The sequence below is a fragment of the Cyprinodon variegatus genome, unplaced genomic scaffold (assembly GCF_000732505.1).
Source record: "Cyprinodon variegatus isolate N-32 unplaced genomic scaffold, C_variegatus-1.0 Scaffold480, whole genome shotgun sequence".
Classification (NCBI taxonomy): Eukaryota; Metazoa; Chordata; class Actinopteri; order Cyprinodontiformes; family Cyprinodontidae; genus Cyprinodon; species Cyprinodon variegatus.
In genome coordinates, this window is record NW_015150933.1 from 431047 (window position 1) to 452778 (window position 21732).

Here is a 21732-nt window from a genome sequence, read left to right on the forward strand (position 1 = left end):
ATATGGCTTAAAGGAAAGTTAGTAAGGGCCAAAATTAACTCAAAAAGAGCAACTTATATTTCAAGTAATAATATTGAAACTTAAAGTTTGTTTTGCTTTAGTGTTTCTAAAATAAAGGAGTATTTTATCGCTTTCCATAAATCAGCTACATACATTTAACTCCTCATGATTTGGTTTAAGGTACCTTATTAAAATATAATTCAGGGGAGAAAGTCAACTAAATTATCCATTTTTTTTTATTTATTTATTTTTTTTTTTATCATCGATCATGTATTTAACTGCGCTGCTTTTGATCTTCATCCCTCTGCAGCTCTGTCATGGTGATGATGATGATGCTTCCGCTTAGAGGAGCTCGCGCTCCAACTCGCGTCACCATGGAAGCACTCCGTTTGCGACATGCATTCGCCATTTTGCTGCCTCGGTGTGTGTATGTGTGATAGTGTTTGTTAGTGTGTGTTCCTCTAAAGCCGAATACCTTCATAGCTTCCCAACAACTCCTCATCTCCTCCTCAGCTTAAGAGAAAGGAAGAAATCTCCGCGTTTACTGACAGTAGTGGAGCTGCTGCGGCATAAAATGAAAAAAAAAGCTGGACCCTGGAACCATTGAGAGATAGTTTTGGTGTTTTGTGTGTTTTTTTGCTTTGGGTTAACGTTGAGGAGCAGTTCCAGCAGAAATGTAAGGTCTGTTTTCTCTCTAACTTTGCTCGCCCAGGCACTCCGCTCATAACACGGTTAAAATGAGCGGAGCGACGTGCTAGCTACGCGCTGCTTCGGTTAACGGTCATAATAACTGCATTACTTTGCTTAAAGCGGTTATGTGCTTCACTACAGGCATTAGTACATAATGTTAAACCAGCTAGGTGTAATTATGAACATTAACAGGGGAGACTCTTATAACCACTGTAGCAACCGAGATCCACAAGTGGTTGTTGTTATAATCCTTTATTACCGATCCCTACATGATTTTCTTGGGTGATATTATGTTTTTTTGATTAAACCCTCTTTCCGTATGTTAAATCTATTATTTCTAGATCTTTCTGGGCTGTTCTCGTGCTGCTAAAAAAAAAAAAAAAAAAGCAAACTCAAATTTCTCATAAATGAGAATGATTTAAAAATCCTCTAAATTGTACAATATTTAAGAAAACATGAGAACATAACAGCAGTAACAGAAAACGCTAGGCTTTTTCCCCCCTATTTTAAGTCCTTCAAGTTTTAAGGACTTAAATATAAATAGAAGACAACCCCTTTTAATAAAATAAAATCTAAGAATAAATGTGGGAAAGTCATTTTGAAATTAATTATTAGCAATATTACTATGTATGCATTCTATCATTAAAGTGCAGTGAAAATGCTAGTAATGATTTGTTTTTATGTGAGGTTTAGAAGGTCTGCTTCTATATTTTTTATTTAATTACCCTTTTTTGTCAATAGCATAAAAGAGGATTTAATAATTAAAAAAAACCTTTACTAAACATACTTTCAGTAAGAACACATCTGTCTGTTTTTTTTTAATATAGTAATCAAAATATTTATTAAATAATCAGATTTTACACTTAAAGTGAATTTGACTTGGTGTTGATGGTGCAGTCAAATTAGTTATATATGTAAGGAATACACAATCTATAGCTATATACAATATAAAACATACAATATACTATACAGAATATATAGTATATAGCTATATGCCATATATACAGTAGACAATGCGGTAATGTAATGCAGGAGGTCTGGAGATGCTATGTTTGACAAACAGGACAATAGTCATTTAGAGCATTTATTAAGTGCAAGTATTTATTTTCCGTTTCTTCGTAATGTCAGTGGGACATAGCCAGAACGCTACATACAAGTATTGGTCCATTTTACTGTTATTTTTACAATTTTATCTGGTTAAAATTATTTATTTTATTTCACCCGTGAGGTTCATTCCTTTGTTGATTTTTAATCCTCTGTCCATAGATTGACCAACAGGACCTAAGTTCTCCACCATCAGCTGCTCAAGATGAAAGCACGGCGTAAAGGGGAGGAACATTATTCTCCTCGCTGGAATGTGCTTTCTTTTTTGGATTTTCAGATTTGACATATCCATAAATCTACCAATAATGATACCTGGATTAATCTCCCAGGAGATACATGAGCAGCTTCTGGACTCAAAGAATTACCAGAATCGCACAAATGGGGTGGAGAAGCTTAAAAGCGTCCTCTCAGATGTGGACATTAAATCGATCCCACCTGGGAGCATTGAGGAGTTTATCAATTTTCTGCCTCGACTTCTAGATGACAGTAATTTTAAGGTGCTATATGGCGCCTTACAGCTTTTAAACCTGCTGATACAGAAGCTGGATACGGGTGTGGAAAAATTTTTCAAGCATATCGTTTTTGTCGGACTGAAGGCGCTCGGTGACACTCGTGCTGTCACCAGGAATGAATACCTTAATGTGTTTCAGCAGCTGATGAAAACTACTCCACCTCAACAAGTATTGGACCTTGTTATCGGCAACTTGAAACACAAGAACTCCAGGGTTCGGGAAGATGTCCTGAACATCATCACGGCAGCTATGCTAACTCATCCCAGAACAGATTTCAATATTCCTAAGCTTTGCTTCGAGGTCGCTCCATATTTAGCAGACAGTAAAAAGAAGGTCCGCCATGCTGCCCTGGAGTTGTTTGCAGTTTTTGACCATTGCCTTGACACAGGAAAGAAGCAGCCATTGATGAAAGCCTTGGACATGGTTGAGCTTAATGAAGATGCAGAAGGGCTGATGGCAGCTGTGCAGGCGAGAAGAGGGAGGCACGTCCTCCCAAAGCTAACCGCTGAAGGGATCGTAGAGTATGGTCTTCTGGTGCCTAAACCTGGACAGTGGTCTACAGGTCAATATGCGTCTGGGGCAGATCTGGACTGGGTGATAAACGGAGGGCGGACAAGCAGTGCCAGGAGCTACAGGACAGAGCAGGACAGGGATCGGTTATGCGGCTACGGCAGCTTAGGCTCCCTCACTGACGACCCACCATTTCAGAGGAGGATTGTCAGCGCAGGTAAAGGGAAGAACAAGCTGCCCTGGGAGACCTCCAGCTTCTCATCGACCGATAACGAGCCACAGCATTGCACTACACCTAATGGAAAGGGCTCTGAGCAGGTGAGCTCTATCATCCTGCTCTAGATTTATGAGCTGATATAAAACCTCTCTGTCTAGTTACAACATGTCTGGGGTTATGACTGTGTCTGCTACAATTTAAGTTTATTTTTTTCCTTTACTTTTAATACAGACAATGATTATGTTTGTAATCATTGTTATCATCATGATGAGCGATAATATCAGTTTGAATGATTATGGCTAATAGTTAGTGAAAACACAAACTTCAGCTTCTTATGAATGTAGAACATTATTTAATTGCATAAAATGATTTCTAACAGAAAAAATTGCCCTCTGAAAAGGATGTCTGTGTAGTTTTGATTATTTGCAGTCAATATTGGATTGGGCACAATCTAGATGAATAACCTTAACAACGCAGTGTTTCATGGGATTCTTAAGTACTAAAGATGCCCAGGTTGATTGAATAGTCGCTTTCAGCTGGTCTACATTATTTGGTCTAATTTTCAGCCCTCAATAAATCTGCAAATTCTTTCTCTAAAATATCCTGATTGATTTTGGACTTGATAAAACCAAAGTGGAGGCCAAAACGCATAAAAAAACTTGAACTATGTGCCTCTCTACACTCAAAAACCTCAATTTCTAAACTAGATTAGAAAAAAGTATTTCTTCCAGTCCCTTTTTGTTTCTTCTTAGTCCAGGAAAGACGTTTCTGACGTCCACGCCTGTTCAGGTGTGCTTTAACACAAGCTATTTCCTTGTAGCGCTTGCCCTGAATACTTCGGCGTTTCGTGGCTCTTGAAGCAGACTCCAGCTGCAGCATTGCGTGTCACCTCATAAACAGGCTTTACTTTATTCTAAAGTTTTAGTTCATTCATGTCATTTTTCCTTCCACTCACCTTTTTATAAATTTCCTTTCATACAGAGACCAGCTTTGTTAGCGTGCCATCTTGTGGAAGGTTTCAATGACTGTTTAATGGAGAACTGTTGTCTCTCCCATCACTATGGAAGCCACTAACACATAAAAACAGTATAGTGAATAATATTAGTTTTTCGGTCAGATGTAATATTCACATTTTTCTGAGAAAATGGAGTTTCAATTTGTGTTAGCTGTAATACAAGCTTATTAAAATGTGACAGATAGATGGTGAATGTACCGGTATATCTCTATTTGTAAATAATATATAGGATATATATACATATATATACAAGTATCACTATTTCAAATCAAATGACTGATTTACCGTAATGTCCCAATTTATTAAGATGCAACCACTATTAAAAAAATAGTAGGCTTTGAATGCTAATTATTTATTTGAAATAATAATGTATGCATTATTAGTAATAGTAAATGCATGTATTAGTATTTAAAAGTTTTGTTTTCAGGTTTTGCTCAAGGTCACACCCAAATGCAAGAATCAAAAGAAGCAGCATTAGCTTCTTAGCAGTTCCTTGGAGAAAATTTGAGGGCAAAAATCCTAAATATAGCAGCTATTTGTCATGGTGCAGTATGGATGGAGAGCAGCAGCGAGGGAGGGCTGAATCTTATTTTGTTGATCCTGTTTTGGGTATGAGTCACTGTAATGCCTCTTTGTGCCTAAAACTATTTCTTGGAAATAATATAAAATTCTGATGAGATACTTGTGAATGACTAGATCAGGTTCCCTGATACTATACCTGATGCTGTTTCTCCAAAGATGAGCAGATTTTTAGAGTTAGATTTGTGACAATCTCAGTCAACTCGACTCGACCCGAATCTGTCGGGAGCAGGGGTGTTGTTTTGTTAAAGTAGGTCATTGTATTGTTGGAGCAAACACAAGAGTTTGATTTTTCACTGCAGCGTCCTTCTAAAACAGTGTTTTCTGTGGTATGTCATATTTAACGCTGACGACTGTGCTCCAGCTGCAGCTCTTGTGGAAAAAGCTTATGTTTACACGGGTGTTGGTATCCAAGCAACACCTGTAACACACAGCACACTTATCGACACGGCCGTGAAACATAATTGGCAATATCACAGGGTCACGCTTGTGAAACACGGCTTGTTTAATGCTCTGCATTCAATTACATGCTAATGAGTATATTTCAGATCCTTTCAGTGGGAATAACTTTAACCATTATGGATTTTCATGCATAGATAAATAAAAGCATTAAAGTGTCTGATATTTAGAGGGTATTTTTTAAAACAATATAGAGAACAGTGCTTTTCAGTGACAGGGGAAGCGGCTCTGCAGATCGCATGATCTCTTACTTGAGCTCCATATCTGATGATGCATTGGTCTAGTCTAGAGGATGGAATTACACCAATGCCCTTGTTATGTTTGAGGATTGTTTAAGCTAATTACATGAACTCTATCTGGCAATTGTTGCTGCTGTTAGAATAATGAGACTTTGCACATTCATAGGTTGCAAAAGAGGACTCCAGCTCACTTTCCAAGAAGGAAGAAACCTACATACCAAGTTTCAGTAAGTGTCAAGGCTTCCTGTTTCTCCGTTTCGCTCTCCTTGTCCAATTATAATGGTCAGCTGCAGCTTCGGTAAATTTAGAGAAGCTTTTACTAGGATTAGAATCCTGACTCAAAGGAGTCTCCGTTCCATATGTCATCAAAAGCTTTGGGATGAGTATGGTGCCAAGCTGCTTGGTAGGTAAGAGTCCCACTGGTCTCTAGTCATACCATAAGAAACTTTAGCACCACTGGTCTGATTTCAATTCAATTCAGTTTATTTCTATAGCGCCAATTAAATAACACATGCCATCTCAAGGTACTTTACAGTTCACCAGATCATACAGTCAAATTGATTAAAGTTTTCTATCTTAGGAAAACCAGTTGATTGCATCGACTCATTGACTCGAATGCAATCCCTCATGCTAAGCATGCTTGTAGCGACAGTGGAGAGGAAAAACTCCCTTTAAATTTGTCATTTACCATTTCATTATTGCACTTTGATATGCAGTTCGTCCTTTATATCTTATATTTCTCATTGTAATAACCAATCATGTAAATGCTCAGATCTTCAGATATAATTTCAGTTAAGAGTATTTTTTTCTTCACCCTTTGCCCTCATTCTCAGCTCATAACACCTTTAGTTTTAAGGGTAGGGTGTCCCAATTGTTTCTGTAAAGAAGGGGTATGCCTGTGTAGCCCTTAAAACTACCAGGGACACGCCAAGAACAAAGCAGTTGCACTTTAATTTAGTCTTAAGCCCTAAAATTATTTATTATATCCTATTTTCAGTGATCACTGTTTAGAACAGTTGATGTGTGAACCATGGGTGATCAAACCATAATATCTCAGACCTGCTGATTGATATTAGTTTGCAGAATTATATCCTTGTTGCCTTTTGAGGGACTATTGGTGAATATGGCTTTATCTGTTTTGTATGACATCCTCATTTTTTGTGCCTGTGTTTTCTTTTTCTGAAAATATGTTTAATATCCCTTTGTTAGGTTCTGCTGAGCCACCGACGCTCCTGTCTCCCAGAAGGAAGGAAACCAAAGCAGGTCTCAGGAGAAGTGGAAGCCTCAACTTTGAGACAAATATCTTAAAAATAACAAACTTCTCCGACCAAGATGTTGGTAAGGATTCATTACTAATGTGTCTTCCAGGCATAGCAGTCAAGTTTAATACATTTATATCACAAACCAGGCTTATAGTTGATTGGTCAGCATCAAAGAATGAATTGGTTTGTTTTCTGAATGTAATATGTCATAGTGGCTCCCAAAGGACGAGTTCTGACGAGAAATCCAAGCGTAGAGCGGACTTTCTCTCTCCCCTTGAACGCTTATGCGCCTGGCTCCTTTCTCCTGCCTTCCTACCCTCTGGCTGCACGTACAGGGGGCATGCTTACTCCAACACTTCCCCGCCGTCATGCAGAGTCTTCCCCATCCATGTCTAACACCTGGCCCAACAAACGAGAGAACAGCCCTCAACAACAAGGAACAAGCCCACGGAGAGAGAGAGTCAACACATCAAAGGGTAATTTAGTCAGATCGGTTTAATCTGGGAAGTTAGAAATGTTGTGTTTTTCCAGATTGATTTGTTTTTTTTTTTGGCTTTGCTTTGGTAGATCTCTTCGGTGTGCAGTCTCCCAGACCTCTTTGTGCTTCCCTCGTGAGTTCCTCTTCCACCTCGTCGTTCAGGCGAGCTCTGAGCAGCACCAGGGCAACCTTCTCCATCTCCCCAGTGCAAGCTCATTCTTTTGACGGCCAAAGATCAAACACTCCATCCAGCCAGCAGGCGGACTATGACTCTAATATGGACTCTGATAGCATTACTGCCTGGAGAGACTGTCAGAAAGATGAGAATCTGGACATGCAGGAGGTCAGAAGGACTGACTTTGCATAGACTCTGGTGTTGTATAGGATTTTGTTGTTGTTTCCCTGCCTGTATATCTTATTCTGTTGGATGCTAACAGATGCTGAACTCCCTGCGCTCCCTGCGAAACAGCGCTGCCAAGAAGAGGGCCAAAGTGAGCCTCAGCAGCCCTGATCCTGATAGCCCCGACTCCGCTGTGCGGGTAGAGCTGGGTTTGGACTCACCGTTTCAAAGCTCTCCGGTGCTCACCAGCTCAGCCAGTGAAAGTGGACTCTCAAGTCTGAGCTCAGCTGCCAACTCCAGCTTTAACGGAATCAAAACAAGGTCAGGATGACCCTTTTTTATTAATTTCAATGACTCGTTAGTCTGTTTAGGCTTATTGTGTCATAGTGGTTTAGATTTTTTTGACCCACATGCAGAATCAAACTGAGAACCAGTTAATTTTAATGATTTATTTATAAAAGCAACAAGAATCTGGAATAGAACTGCAGGAAATCAGAAGAACTTTCTGGTTGGTCTGAGGGGAGAAAACATACTGATTAGGAAGGAGTTTGCTGATGATTGATTGATTTGCTTACTTGAGATAAAAATAGGCAGCAGCATGGATCTTCATGAGTTTGATTCAGCGAGCTTTGCAGACTGAACCCCAGAGGTCCAGGAGAATGTGAGTGAGATCTGAGAGCATTGGTACTTGCAAGAGATGTCTTGCTGGAGAGAGGACAGGCAGGTGATGAAGACTGAGAGGACTAGACAGATCTGCAGCGCCAACTGTGGTGTTTGACAGAGGTAACTGCAATGTCCTGCTGGTCAGATGGAAACAGGGGAGGTTGGTATCCTTGAGAGGACTCAAAAGAGACAGACCAGTTGCAGAGGAGAGCGGGGGGCGTCATGGGGAGTTAGCAGACAGGTAATGAAGACTTGGAACAGCTGCACACAGAGGAGACCTTTTCCATTAAGATCGGAGACTAAATGAGGTTCACATGTTGTCCACATTAAACGAGTTTCACAAGAAGACAGATTTCATCACAAAGGATATACCTGGTTTAGGTCTTTGGCTGTAATACCATCAGAGTTGATCATCCAGGGAAGAGAGGGGATCCTTGTCTCCTTATATACCCGCTAGTCATCTTAATATGAATAGAACTGAATAGAATAGAATAGAATAGAATAGAATAGAATAGAATAGAAAAGAAAATCCCTTTATATACCCACAATGAGGAAATTGTGGGACAATAGAGGGGAATGTTCTCAGGTGTCCAGCAACATTGGTCCACCCATCCACCAGCAAAGATCCTCTCTGTACAGGAAGCTCACTCACACCAGAAAAACAACAAAACCCCAGAGAGCCTAACAACGTGTACTTTCAATAAAGCTTATATTCCTGTAAGAAAGTTTTTTCCACTTTAATATTTCTATAGTTTTAGTAATTTTTTTCATGCTTAAATGTTTTAAATCAACAAACAAATGTAACCATCAGAGAGACTTAAGGTGACAGAAATCTGCTGTATTAATAAAAAAAAACAAAATCATCCTTTGCTCTACTTGTTAAATGGTGTTTTAACAGTGATTCCTTTTGGGGAAACCTAAGTTTAATATGACCACTAACCCAGACCTTAAACCTGCCAAACCTGTACCATAATAAAATTTCTTAAACATAACCTGTTTGACACTGTGACACAGGTTCAGATATCTAGAAAAAAAAAGCATCATACATTTATCCCAAAAATTCTTAGAAAGACAGATGAAAAAAAGCAGCCTGTGTCACTGGAAAAAATTGGATAAGGATTTCCAAAGCTCACACCAGAAAAAAACAACATTTTGAATTGAAAAGCTTCCTGGATGGGAAGCGAAATGTCTTCAAACTTGGACACTAAGTCAAGTGTTTTGTTTTGTTAACTTATCTCGGATGACTATGACCTGGGTGACTGAGAACCTTCACCAGCAAGGATTTCCAAAGTTTTGGTTTCCCTTTAAATACCAATGAGATCCAACAGTTCATCCAGGAGGTTATCCATATAAACATGTAAAGCTCTGAATGCCTCATTCAGATGAAATCAGTGTTCATGATTCTACAGAAAGACAGAGACAGTGAAAATAGGATCTATGTGTAAAGGTCTCTCACATTGAAATCTGTGACTTTAGGAGTAATATTCTGTGGACTGATGACATAGTTAAAGACACCCCATCGTAAGTTCCATTGACTGTTCTGCTTGTTCTCTCAATAAATAAAATCAATTGAATTTGTAAATTATTAATGAAGCTTAGATAGATAGAGTATGATCTCTTTAGCCATCATCTGCTGGAGTAACAGCATTAGAGCAAATGACTTAAAGAAGCTTCATAATATGTAGAACAGTGAAGCATTCTCCTCTGTCAAAGGCTTCTCCAAAGAAGACAGACTGCTACAGGGGATCCTTCCCGCCTACATCTGTTAATGTCTACAACTGTTTTTTTTTTTTTTAAACCTACAAGTGGCAACAACATTTAGTTTCCCTTTGGGATCAATAAATCATTTTTGAATATTCATATTTGCTCAGGTTATCTGTCAGAAAATAGAGTTTGTGTGAGCATCTGAAGCATGTAGGTCTGACTAAACTGCACAAGCAGGATAAATGTGTGTGGAGTTACATGCTTATACATGATACTGCATATGTAATTAATGTTAGACAGCAAATATCCCATGCATGCTTCAAAGTTGACATTTTAGGCAAAGTGATGTAGTTTCCTTGCATAAACTCTTTTTTGCCATATCTGTCAACAGTCCCATGGGCTCGGCCTCCTCTGTGATGAAACCTCGCATTGCAAGAGTTCATTCTGCAAAGCTACGGCCCTCTGCTTCCATGGATTTCACTAGCCTCCAAGGTATGAAAAACATGAAATGTTTTATATTCTCTTTTTTATTTTATTTTTTGCCTTGTCTTTTTTCTGAATTTGCTTTCTTGTCTTCTCCAGTAATTTCCCGGAAAAATGACCTGTCATCTGAGGTGGGAGTTGCTGGGCAGAGAGTTCATTTTTGCAATGGAGTAATGAAAAGTGAGGAAGAGAAAATGGCACCTTCTCCTCCGCTGATCAAACCGGCTGTCCGCGAACCGGTCCGAGCTTTGAAGCCTGCCAAAGGTTAGCCTTCTGCAGTGCTGCAAGTAACGCTTTATTAAGTATTGCATAACAGTAACTACGTTACTTTTCCAGTAAATAGCGCTGTAACTAATCACTTTATAAAAGACAGTAAACCATTATCCGTTATTAGTGGTGGCTGGCCAATAAAGGCCGCTAGGGAGCCACCACACCCACCCAATGACCCTGAGCATAAAAAAAAAAAGATTTATAACTTAATTTTAAATTAAAAATTAATTCTTAGATATGTAAGATATATATTTCTTCTTTAATGACTTGTAAAGCGTCATGCAATTTTACGTGTGTTTTTTTTTTTTTTTTTTGTTTCCGCCCTGGGGCGCAAAAATCTTTGCCAATTGACTCTTTGTTAAAAGTTGTAAATGCTCAGTTTCTCCTCTGTTATACAGAGGTAAAAGAGGGCTCAGGGCGCAGGAGAGCTACGTCCCGAGGTGACAGGAAATGTATTTGCTCACCACCTCCAGCCACACAGCAGAGGTTTTGTGGGTGATTGACAGGTCGAGTCACGGTAGTTGGAGACGCATCGGACAGAAAGAGAGAAATAGTGCAAGAAATGTCCTTTTCCAGGACCTGGTTTTGCAAGAAGGCTTGGCTAACTGCATATAGCAAGGCTAACGCTGTATTCTGCTTTCCCTGCCTTCTTTTTCACAAGTCAGGATCTGACCCAGCATGGATAAAGACAGGCAGGACTGATTTAAAGCACTTTCTATAAAAGGCAAAGAAGCATGAATAATCTGGGATTCACATTGAAAATAATATAATATAGCGAACTTTTTCTGGATGTTTGTTCATTTGAATAGTTGCTCTTAAATAAACACATTCTCAGAAAATAAATAGTTTTTATACGTAAAAAAATATTATTAAAATAATTATTTTTTAGGTTTGTGAAACAATATTGGACTACGCAAAACACAGATTTGCCTTCACCAAGCCTCAGAAGGGCAAGATTTATGTACAAAAAGTAAACCTATACATGAAATTGTGATTTGTTTTTATAAAGTGTTTTTATAATGTTTTTTTATTGTTGGCATTCTTATAAATACACTAGTGTGATACCTTAGTATATGTTTAATTAGTTTTTGGTATACGTCTATTTTAAATTTATAGCCCCCCCTGGAGAAAACTCTACCAGCCGCCACTGTTTATTAAACTGCTTTAAATAGATTCATTATTCTTTACTTATAAGGACTACAGTTTCCTGGTGTAAGGGCATGTGTCAGAGAAGAGATGGTGACACAGAGCCACTGATGGAAAGCTGGCTGCCTTTAATCAACACGGTTTACACTTTTTAACGCAAAAATCCTGGGATTATACAGCCCTACTAGGATATTATTTCCGAAATAGTAGTAAAAGCATTCTTTTTCAGCTTCTTACCTATTTTCTAGCCAACTGAAGACTGTCGTCAATTTGCAAAAAAAAACGCCATCTTTTTTTACTTATATTATAAACAAGAACAATTATCTTCGTAATTATACTGAAACTTGTCAAACCACACACATCAAAATAATGCAGATTAGATTTCAATGTTTTTAGATGTGTGGACCTTTTCATTAATTATTTATTAATTAATAACAAACACCTAGTATTCCATAGTTGAACCAATAGCTGTCTTTAAAATTCAACTAACAGGAAAGATTTGCAAATTCTTTGATACTTTAGATCAGAAAAAGTAACTGCAAGCTTACTGTAACAGGTAACGAGTTACTTTGACTGAGCAGGAACTGAGTTACTAACTCAGAAGTAACTAGTAACTCGAACTAGTTACTTTTTTCTAAATAGCTTTAGCAACACTGGCCTTCTATGATTTTTTTGTGCAAATATATCCTGATTTAACCTCATTAAATCTGTTAAATGTGATTTTTTTTTTCCTGTGTTTTTTAGGGTTTCACAATATCAGCAGCTGTAGAAATTCCCTGGATGCAGACTTACCTGAAGCAGTCATAGGAAGAGGTGTGTTTCTGATAAAGTCAAATTAATTGTTTAAGTCAGTTAAACAATTTGATCACGTTTTATCGGCTTTGTGTGTGATCCTGTTCCATCAGTCCTTGATATTACTACTTATCCACATTTGCATCCATTTGCATTCCTTTAAACCAGTGTTTCCCAACCTTTTCTGACTTGTGTCCCTCTTCGGGCATTTTGTCTTAGCATCAAACGTATTGATGATTTTCCAAAAGTGGAATGTACAATAACTGATTATAATATAAAAATTATTTTACTTAATCTTTTGAGCATTTTATTCTCCATCTCAAAAAACAAAACATGATTATCATGCTTGGATGTTAGTAAGGGATTGAAATAAATAAAAATAATATAAACCTGTATTTATAAAACTGGAGCTCCTTATAATCACATTTAAACTTCATGAATTGGGAACAAGATGCAAAACAAAAATTATAGTCAGACTGACTTAATTAGTTTTACTTTTTTAAATCATGACACTGAGCTGCTTTGATGATAGCTCAGTGGAAAAGACAGCTGATCCCAGGCTTTTCTCTGCATCCTGTCTGTTCCTCCTCTTTGATAATGATAATAATAATTTAACTTTATTGATCTCACATTGGAGAAATGTACCTTTGCATTTAACCCATCCCCTTGGGGAGCAGTGGGCTGCCATCGTGGGGCGCCCGGGGAGCAGTGTGGGGTTAAGGGTCTTGCTCCGAGACCCAGAGTGGCAGTCTGTGGGAGTGGAGCAGGAATTCAGAACCTCAGGATTCCAAGCTCTATGCCCTAACCACTAGGCCATCACTCCCCACATCAGCTTTGATGTGTGTCAAAAGCTGAAGGTGATATCAAACATGTAAGGAAAACGTACTTTTTGGTTGATAAAAGCTTGTTTAATTTTTCAATTTGGTCATGAGAAAGCAAAACAGAGCCCAACCTTATTTTATTTGACTACCTAATAAATAAAATATTTTCATGTACCCCTTGCAATGCACTCACGGACCAATAGGGGTACCCCCGTTTGACTTTATTGATCTCACAGTGGAGAAATGTACTCCTTACATTAACTCAAATAGTCAAAGAAGAAGAATGTGCCAAAGGAGGAAAAAGGTGTATGGATATATACAGTATATAAAGTGCCTTTTTTGTTTTTATAGTAGGATTATTGTGGGTTGGGAAACACGGTTTTAAAGCATTCATCTACCAATACATTTAGATTTTGTGAGAGTTTCTGACTCTGCCTCTTATACTTTAGATAATTTTTTTTTTAATTGAACATCTTCTAAAACAGCCTTCTTTGAAATAAACAGATAATCTGCAGAGTTCAACAGCCAGAAATGATCAGCTCGAAAATCAAACTTTAAATAGCTGGCACCATTCTCCGCTAACTGATTAAATCCAGTTTTTTACATTATTTAAATTTATTTAGTCCAATTTAAGGCAACTGAAAATATGTTATATTTAAGAAGATTTGGATGTAAATCTGATATTTCAGCTTTTTGCTAAGCCATCTTTCTGTTCTCTCTTTTAAGGCATGTGTGGCTCTTCACTGTCCTCCAGTCGTCCAGGAGTTACTCTGTCACTTGAGCAGGGTGATTTGGCTGCCAAACCTCTCACTGATCCCTCTTTAGGCATCTACAGCAGTCAAATAGATGGTGATGACAGCTCACTTCCTGATGAGGCCAAAGTTAGTCACACTTTTTTCAGTGTTGATTCACATCAATCAGTCATCGCAAAGTGCCAGTTACCAGCGGCGAATGAGATGTGTTTTCTTCCCACAGAAGGTTAGACATATCAGGAGGGGTCGGGATAATATTCGACTGAAGAATCTGGATCTGTCGGACGAGCTATCAGATAGAGGAGATGAATCAAGAGACATGCTTCGTCATCGTGTCAGACAGATGTTGTCTGGTTCGCCTGTAGAGGAAAAAAAAGAACCAATCAAAAGTAAGAATGCAATGCAATCCATAATAAGCTGCATGTAAAAGTTTTTTATATTTATATTCTTGAAGATTAAAATTTTCTTTGAATTTTATTTGGATTTTATGCAGTGACTCATTCAAGGTTTCACATCATTATAAAATTAGAGGAAAATAATGAATGACTTTCGATCTGAAACGTGTTTCATGCATTTATGTTGCGCACCCCTCGATTGAAGACAACCTGGCTCTCTGATGAGATGTATCTCACTTAGCTTTGGACATCTGGAGAGATGATAATATTTACATTAGGTAGATCAGATGGAAAAATGGAAGTTTAAAGTCTCACCTGCCGGATTTAGTTCTGAAATCATTTTAACTCCTAAACATATTTTGATCTGCTTTGAATCCAAATGAAATACAATATGCTTTGTTACAAGGTTACAAAATGTAAAAATGTTCTAAAGGTTGGCAATTGAAAAACGTTATCCCCGTAGTATTCTTTGAAGCTGATTGTCATTATTAATCTTTTGTAGATTTACACCTTAATGGCAGCACACTGACATCCACCAAGTCAGACCTTCTCTCGGATGAATCCAGCATCAGACCTGCCAGCCCAACTGAACCCCAAAGTCCATTGAAAAGCTTGAGGACAGCCCACCATCCAAGCCCTCCTAAGGTGCCACCCAACCCAAAAAATGTGTCTCGCCTTAGAAGGGCACCTAGCCTCGGCAGAACCCGACCTACGCATTCCCACAGTTCAGGTCAGTGGATCCAAAAGGCTGTTGGAGATGTGCCATTATCCAGAAGCGTTCTTTTTAAACCACACAGTGCTTTTTTAAGTAAACATATACATTAGAAGTTATAGCATGAACTGTGGAATGAATTCTAATAGCTGTATGTGTTTTTTTTATTTTTAGATGAGCTTTGCCATGCCACTTTGAGACACAAGAAAAATCTGTCTGCTCCTTCAGAGCTCTGTCCCTTTTCAAAGCCTGAGCTGGTGTTGACACAGAGTTTCAACCTCCTGAATTCAGAGGACTGGTGAGGAAACCGAACCATAGAGTTTTAACTTGTATTCTTTTAAGGTATTTTTATTTTTTGGATGAGTTTTAAATCATGTAATAATTGCTTTATTTTTTGTGTTTTTTGCTTTCAGGGAGAAGAAGATCGAGGGTCTGATGTTCCTGCGCTCTTTGGCTTACAACCATGCCGACACACTTCAAGGCAGGCTCCATGAAGTTTGTCTGTGTCTTATTCAAGAGGTAAACAAAGTAAATATTTACTCATTTAAAACTTAGATTTTGTGTTTCACAAAATGTAAGTTACCCTTCTGCTTTGCCTGATTACAATGGAAATAGATTTTCACTTTCTGTGCATTAATAAAAAACTAAAATCCTAAAAATAGAAAATATCTTGAACCTCCATTCTTGTTTTTAAATAAAGTGATTTATAATACATTTTAACCAGTTGGTGATTGTGAGTGATAAGAGGTAAAAAAGTGAATGGTTAATATAAATGTTTTGCCTAGCATGTGTACCTTAGTTGGCTGGTTGCTGCAGCTTTTCTGCCATCTGCTGGTGATAAAAAATAAATAATACAACACTGCTCCCAAAAAAAATCAGCTTTTGATTAATTAATTATTAGAAAGACACAGCAAACCTTGAACTTATGTCAAAGATTAGTAACCGTCCCTTTTCTGTACCACCTTCTCACCCGTTAGGTGAAGAACCTTCGCTCAGGCGTGTCCAGGGTGGCAGTGTGTACGCTTGGCGACCTGTACACACACCTGCAGAGACTGATGGACCAAGAGCTGGAGGGGACAGTCAAAGCTTTGCTGCAGAAGGCTGGAGAGAGCAACTCTTTTATTAGGCAGGATGTCGATGCAGCGCTGGACTGCATGGTGCAGCACTGCACCCCGACTCGCGGCATTGGTGCTTTACTCAGTGGGGGAATCAGGTCAGAATACAGACAGGGTAAGAGTTAATTTCACCCAAAATCCATATATCTAATTTTTTTTTTCTTCTGACAGTCACCTTAACCCAGTGGTGAGAAAATGCACCGCTTATCATCTGGCTAACCTGTTAGAGAAGGTTGGTGCCGCCCGTCTCTTATCTGGAGGTAAAGACCTAACCGAAAGGATTATACCTGCCATCGGCAAACTTTCACAAGACTCCTCCCAGGAGGCCAGGTGTGTAGAAAGATAAGAATTTTATGTTTTGACTTGTGGGGCTTTTTTTACTTTAGATGATGACTGCAGGTGTTTTTTTTTTTTTTTGCCCTCATAGGTACTTTGGTCGTCGGATGCTGCTCTCTCTGTCATCACACCCTGACTTTGACAAGAACCTGGAAAAGTATATTCCCAACAAAGACCTGCAAGCTGTCAGAGAAACTGTCCTGACTCTCAGAACAAAGGTATACATTTCGTTTTTGTTTGTTTTTCCATCATACTTGTCTCTGTTGGTCACCTGACCTAATCATTTCTGTGGTTTTAGGGTCTGGGCGAGATGCTCCAAGATTCTCAGTCAGCCAGAGGGAGACGCTCTTTGCCAGGCAGCGGTACGGTCAGGGCTTCATCTCTTAACGGAGAGCAACTCAACCAGACCAACAGGTGAGCAAGCAAGGTCTAGCTAAAGTATTCACACCCATCAAACGTTTTCACCTGTCATAAACAACCAAACTTTAGGCATACAAAGTGGTTCTTCAGTGTGAGGTAGGATTAAAAAGGAAAGATGGTTGATGCTTCCCAAAGCATGATGCTGCCACCGCCTTGAGTGACACTGTATGGAGGCTGTATTTAGCAGGATAGTAATAGTTTGCTGCAAAACAGACTTTCTGTAGCCCCAAAAGTTCAATTTTAGTCTCATCTGACTTTCTTCTACCTGTTTGCTGTGTCATCCGCATGGCTCGTGAGAAATTACTAATAGGAGATACAAATGGGAGTGATGCAAGTGGCAATAATACTTTTGCTAAGCATGGTAGACATCATGCTTAAAAAGATGCATCTGAATCAAATGTACAGTCTGCTACTGATGCAAACAGAGTTACAGGATTCCAGCTGCTATTTTTTGTATCTGCAGGGAGTCTAATAGCAACTGTAAAAATCAGACGCAGAGCATTGCAGACAAAACTGAATACATAAAGCAGATCTCAGGTCTGCTGGGTTCGAAGGACTTCCGAGAGCGGATCAAAGGGATTGATCAGCTAGTGGCTGACTGCGAAAACAACCCCAGCATCGTCATCAATTGTATATTTCCGGTTGGTGAAACAACTTCTTTGCATTATCAATATTTTACTGTATTAGCGGGCGTCGCCACGGTTGTTTCGTCATTGTTTGCTGGTCTATTGAGCGTTGGATTTTGTTTTCTGTTGTTTTAGGTGTTTGATGCCTTTAAAGCCAGACTGCAAGAGTCCAACAGCAAGGTCAACCTTTATGCCCTGGAGTCTCTGCCCAAAATAATCAGTTTGCTGAAGGACAGTCTGTCCCAAGTGGTTCACATCCTGGTCCCAGCAGTTGTGGACAATCACCTCAACTCCAAGAACAATGCCGTCTACTATGCTGCTATTGACGCCATGAATGCACTTATTTTGAATCTTGGTATTTGTGTTGCATGTTTGAAACTTGAAGTTATTTCAGATTCTGTGATCAGTGTCTTATGGTGTCTTTTTGTTTTCCTTGCACAGATAATATTCTTCTTCTTCAGCCTTTCTGCACCAAGGCCCAGTTTTTAAGCGGCAAAGCTAAGGTGGATCTTATCGAAAAGGTTGCAGGTATGCGAGACATCTTTGTTTTTCAGGCTACGTGTTCCTCTCAATAAATTACACTCACACAGAGGGATTTATTTCCAGTTACTCTAAAACAGAGATGATTGAATCGCCATAATTGTAGTAATTTGTCTAGTAATTTAGTTTTGGTAAATGTCTCGGGTGTTTGACAGTCATATTGGCGTTCCTTTTGGGCTGTGTAATCATAATGTCTTATGTAGGCTGGGTGCTTCGCTGTGCGTGACACTTTAATCACTCAATCAATACGTGATTAATTTAATGCGTAAGGCTTATCTCCCCAACTGTTTTAATTATTTCACCACTTTGTCTTCAATAAATTTTCTTTTCTTTCAATTGCCAACTTTTGTATTGCTAGTAACTGTAAGCCTCCATCATCAGAATGAACAAAAATTAATTATTTATAATAATCTCTTTGTATAATGACTATTAAAACAGGCAGTATTTCCCAGTAACAGCTCTTTTTTTAATACAACTGAAATGTTTCACATCATCAGATGGCTTTCATATTCCAAGATCCCTAAGTAAATGGCCAACTGTCTAAATTGTTTAATGATTGAGTGAATAATTAAATGAAAAGCTATCCAGACCAAACTGTTGATGTATTACATACCTGCTAGTTAGTGACATCTGCGATGTAGTTTAAAGAAAAAACGTCATTGAGGCTGAAACATCTCTTACGTCTTCAGAAATGTTTTAATAACAATAGAAGGATTTTAAGCATAACTTTTATTTAGGTTTATACTCGCCACATTAAACAGGGCGTGGTCGCTAAAAGTGATGCACACTGGAGAAAATCTAAATCTAGATAAGTAATTTTTTCTTAAAATAAGTGCATTTTTTCTTGGATTGAGGAGGTAAAAGAGACATTTTGCCAATGGAACAAGACAATTTACACTTAAAATAAGAAAACACACTTGCATTGTCTTATTTCAAGTGCATATTATCTAATTATCTTATTTTAAGAGCAAAAATACTCATTCCATTGGCAAACTATGTCATTTATCTTCTCAATTAAGGGTAAAAACACTTCATTTAAGAATTTTTTACTTATTTCTAAATTTTTTCCAGTGCAGTTGTGCTGTCCCCGCCCCCAAGCCTCTTTCAAAACAGGGGGGGATTCAGAGGAGCAAGTTTTTCTGTACTGACATCAAATGGACCAGAAGTCTCAAGCGACACAATTTTGTTAAGTGTTGTGTTGCTGTTTAAAAGAAAATAAGCATATTATTGGTATAATTTCAGGGCTGAGTTTTTTGGCACAAAACAAGGATTTCTGAATTCTATTCAGAGTAAATCTGTATTCTCCATCCTAATGCCTTCCTGTATGCAGCAGGTGAACATAACATCGTCTTTAATGTCCCTAGCCCTTTTTTTCTGTTTAGCTGCAGCAAACACTTCAACTATTGATCATGATCATTCACAATACTTCATATTGCCATTTTAGAATTTTGATGTCAGCTGTTTCTGTTTTTCACTACATTTCCACTGCTTATGTTAAAGCCTGGCTTGTATATGGCCCCTGATTGCCGGCATTTTGCATTGAAACTCCAATGGGGGCCATTTTTGGGACAATCTTAACTAATGCAAGAGAGAGAGAGACGTTTTAGGTTACCGGTATTTGGTTAGGTTCAAGGTGAGTTGCTGATGTTGGAGTGATTTTGTTTTGGGCAGCTACTCTTAACATTGCTTCAGTCTAATTTACTGGAACCTTAAATAGCTTTATGGGCTGAACAATTTTAATGTTCCTTTGTTTCTAATTTGTTCTTTGATCTGTTTAATTTATGGAATTATGTATTCTGACCATTATTAAAAAACAGCATTATTAATACTTTCTCTTTTTTCTTTTAAATTATTTTCTTTGATTTTCTGAAACTTTTGTGACAAAAATTCAAAATTAAGGGAAATCTTTAAGGTGGGAAATGTCTTTACAGGGTTCTGTAGGGTTTCACCTTTTGACTGAATTACTGAAATATGAAAACAATTTAAATGGCACTAGTATTATAGCCAGGTTATGGGTAAAACATCTCTCTCATTGTCAATACATTTTATGATGGCAGGCCTTGTTACAGAGCTCTACCCCCGGAAGCCTCAGATTGTGGAGCAGAAGGTTTTGCCCTTATTGTGGCACCTGCTGGGTACGTCCACCCACAGCGGCAGCATCCACGGCCGTGGCGGCAGCGTTCGGAGTGCTACGGCCAAGCTGTGCCAAGCCCTTCACACCCAGATGGGATCAAGCCTGAGCGAGTGTGCCGCCACCCAGCCTGCTAATGTCCAGAAAGGTCTGAACGAGTTCTTAAAGACTTTAAAATAAAGGAAAAAAGCAACATCCACACAGCTTCATATACTGAAAGAGAGCATCGAGGCTGATCTTACTTGAAAAAAGGAAATGTTCTACGTTTCTTATAGTGCCTGCACTTTTATATCAATATAAACAAGTCCTCAAGGTCTTTGGTTGTTGTAGTTATTTTATCAGTGACATTTACTCTGGTACAGAAATGTTAACACATTGACATCAGGTCTTACTCACACTCAACCTGCTCTCTCTGCACTTTGAAAAGTAGCTTCTCGTCAAAGCTTTCCTCCATTATGTACTGTTGACACTATTACAGAATGTAAAACCGCACAAAAACAAGGTTAACAAGACAGGGACCCAAAGGTGTATATTTTTGATGTTTTAACAGAGATGATGTGATATTTTTGAAACGCCAGGCAGAAGATTTGTGACATGAGATTTAAAAGAAAAACAGAAAAAAAAGGAACAATATACTTTTGTACAGCTCAGTTGTGTATTTGCACAGTGTTAGCTTAATGTTTAAGTATGGTAAAAATTGGTTTTAATTTATCAAATGTGTGATGGTCTACAACTCATGATGTGCTGAGTTTGTACTCATTTTCTTTGTTTGCATGACCGAATCTAAACAAAAAAGAAAAAAACAATCAAAGCTGTATAATCTTTATGTGAGGGTTTGTATACACAGAAACCTAAAACAAGATTGGAAAAGGGAGTTTTTACACCTGGAATTGCCTGAGAAACAGGAAGAAGTCAGCTGTTTCAGTCTCCGTGTCGTGCCAGTCTTCAAGTAGCCTTTTATCTCCAACGGTAATTTATATAGAGCTGATTTGTGAACTAAAAGAAAGAGATATATGAATAAACAGTTTTATTTCCCTATTACCGACTGCACTGTTTCTTTCAGGTACAGCAAACATGTTTATTAAAAAAAAAAAGTTAGTTTCAGATACAAGCTGAAAGAAGTTAAGTCTTTTTCTCTGGAAACTGCTTTTTTACTTTAAAGTTTTGTTCTGTAAATTTGTTATTTGTATTATTTTACAATACTAAATTATGAATGGAAAACAAAACACCTCGATTGAAATTTGATCTAAAAGCTAAAATATGTCTTGAACTTGAAGGCTTTTAAGAAGTACACTTGTAAAGAAAACTAAAAATGTGTTTCCAAATGTAAAAACTTGGAGCCCTTTGAATATAAACACGTCCTAAGTTTCTGAACGTATGAAAACAATAAGTATGCCAGGTAATTATTAAAAACTGAAATC

General features: G+C 38.2%; 1 protein-coding gene across 3 annotated transcripts; it reads left to right on the forward strand.

The window, feature by feature from the left end:
• Nucleotides 1-389: 389 nt before the first annotated feature.
• fam179b (family with sequence similarity 179 member B) lies at nt 390-21343 on the forward strand. Of its 3 annotated transcripts, none has more exons than XM_015389943.1 (23): nt 390-681; nt 1957-3134; nt 5492-5552; nt 6535-6663; nt 6800-7063; nt 7155-7408; nt 7503-7726; nt 10164-10264; nt 10355-10519; nt 12416-12484; nt 14011-14165; nt 14260-14425; nt 14934-15161; nt 15318-15441; nt 15557-15662; nt 16121-16356; nt 16430-16588; nt 16686-16812; nt 16893-17008; nt 17478-17655; nt 17776-17995; nt 18082-18168; nt 20238-21343. In XM_015389943.1, exons 2-23 carry the CDS (start codon nt 2046-2048, stop codon nt 20489-20491), a joined length of 4512 nt encoding a protein of 1503 aa, XP_015245429.1. In that variant the 5' UTR covers nt 390-681; nt 1957-2045; the 3' UTR covers nt 20492-21343. The 3 variants fall into 3 exon arrangements, with proteins under 3 accessions (XP_015245429.1, XP_015245431.1, XP_015245430.1); XM_015389945.1 differs by having other exon boundaries at nt 14263-14425; XM_015389944.1 differs by having other exon boundaries at nt 390-676.
• The last annotated feature ends 389 nt before the right edge of the window (nt 21344-21732 follow it).

Bases quoted from the DNA above. Each gene is read 5' to 3' on its own strand.
- fam179b (XM_015389943.1), top strand. From the start codon at position 2,046: ATGTGCTTTCTTTTTTGGATTTTCAGATTTGACATATCCATAAATCTA. The intron at 3,135-5,491 runs GTGAGCTCTATC...GCACATTCATAG, and splicing joins ATGGAAAGGGCTCTGAGCAG to GTTGCAAAAGAGGACTCCAG. The intron at 10,265-10,354 runs GTATGAAAAACA...TGTCTTCTCCAG, and splicing joins GGATTTCACTAGCCTCCAAG to TAATTTCCCGGAAAAATGAC.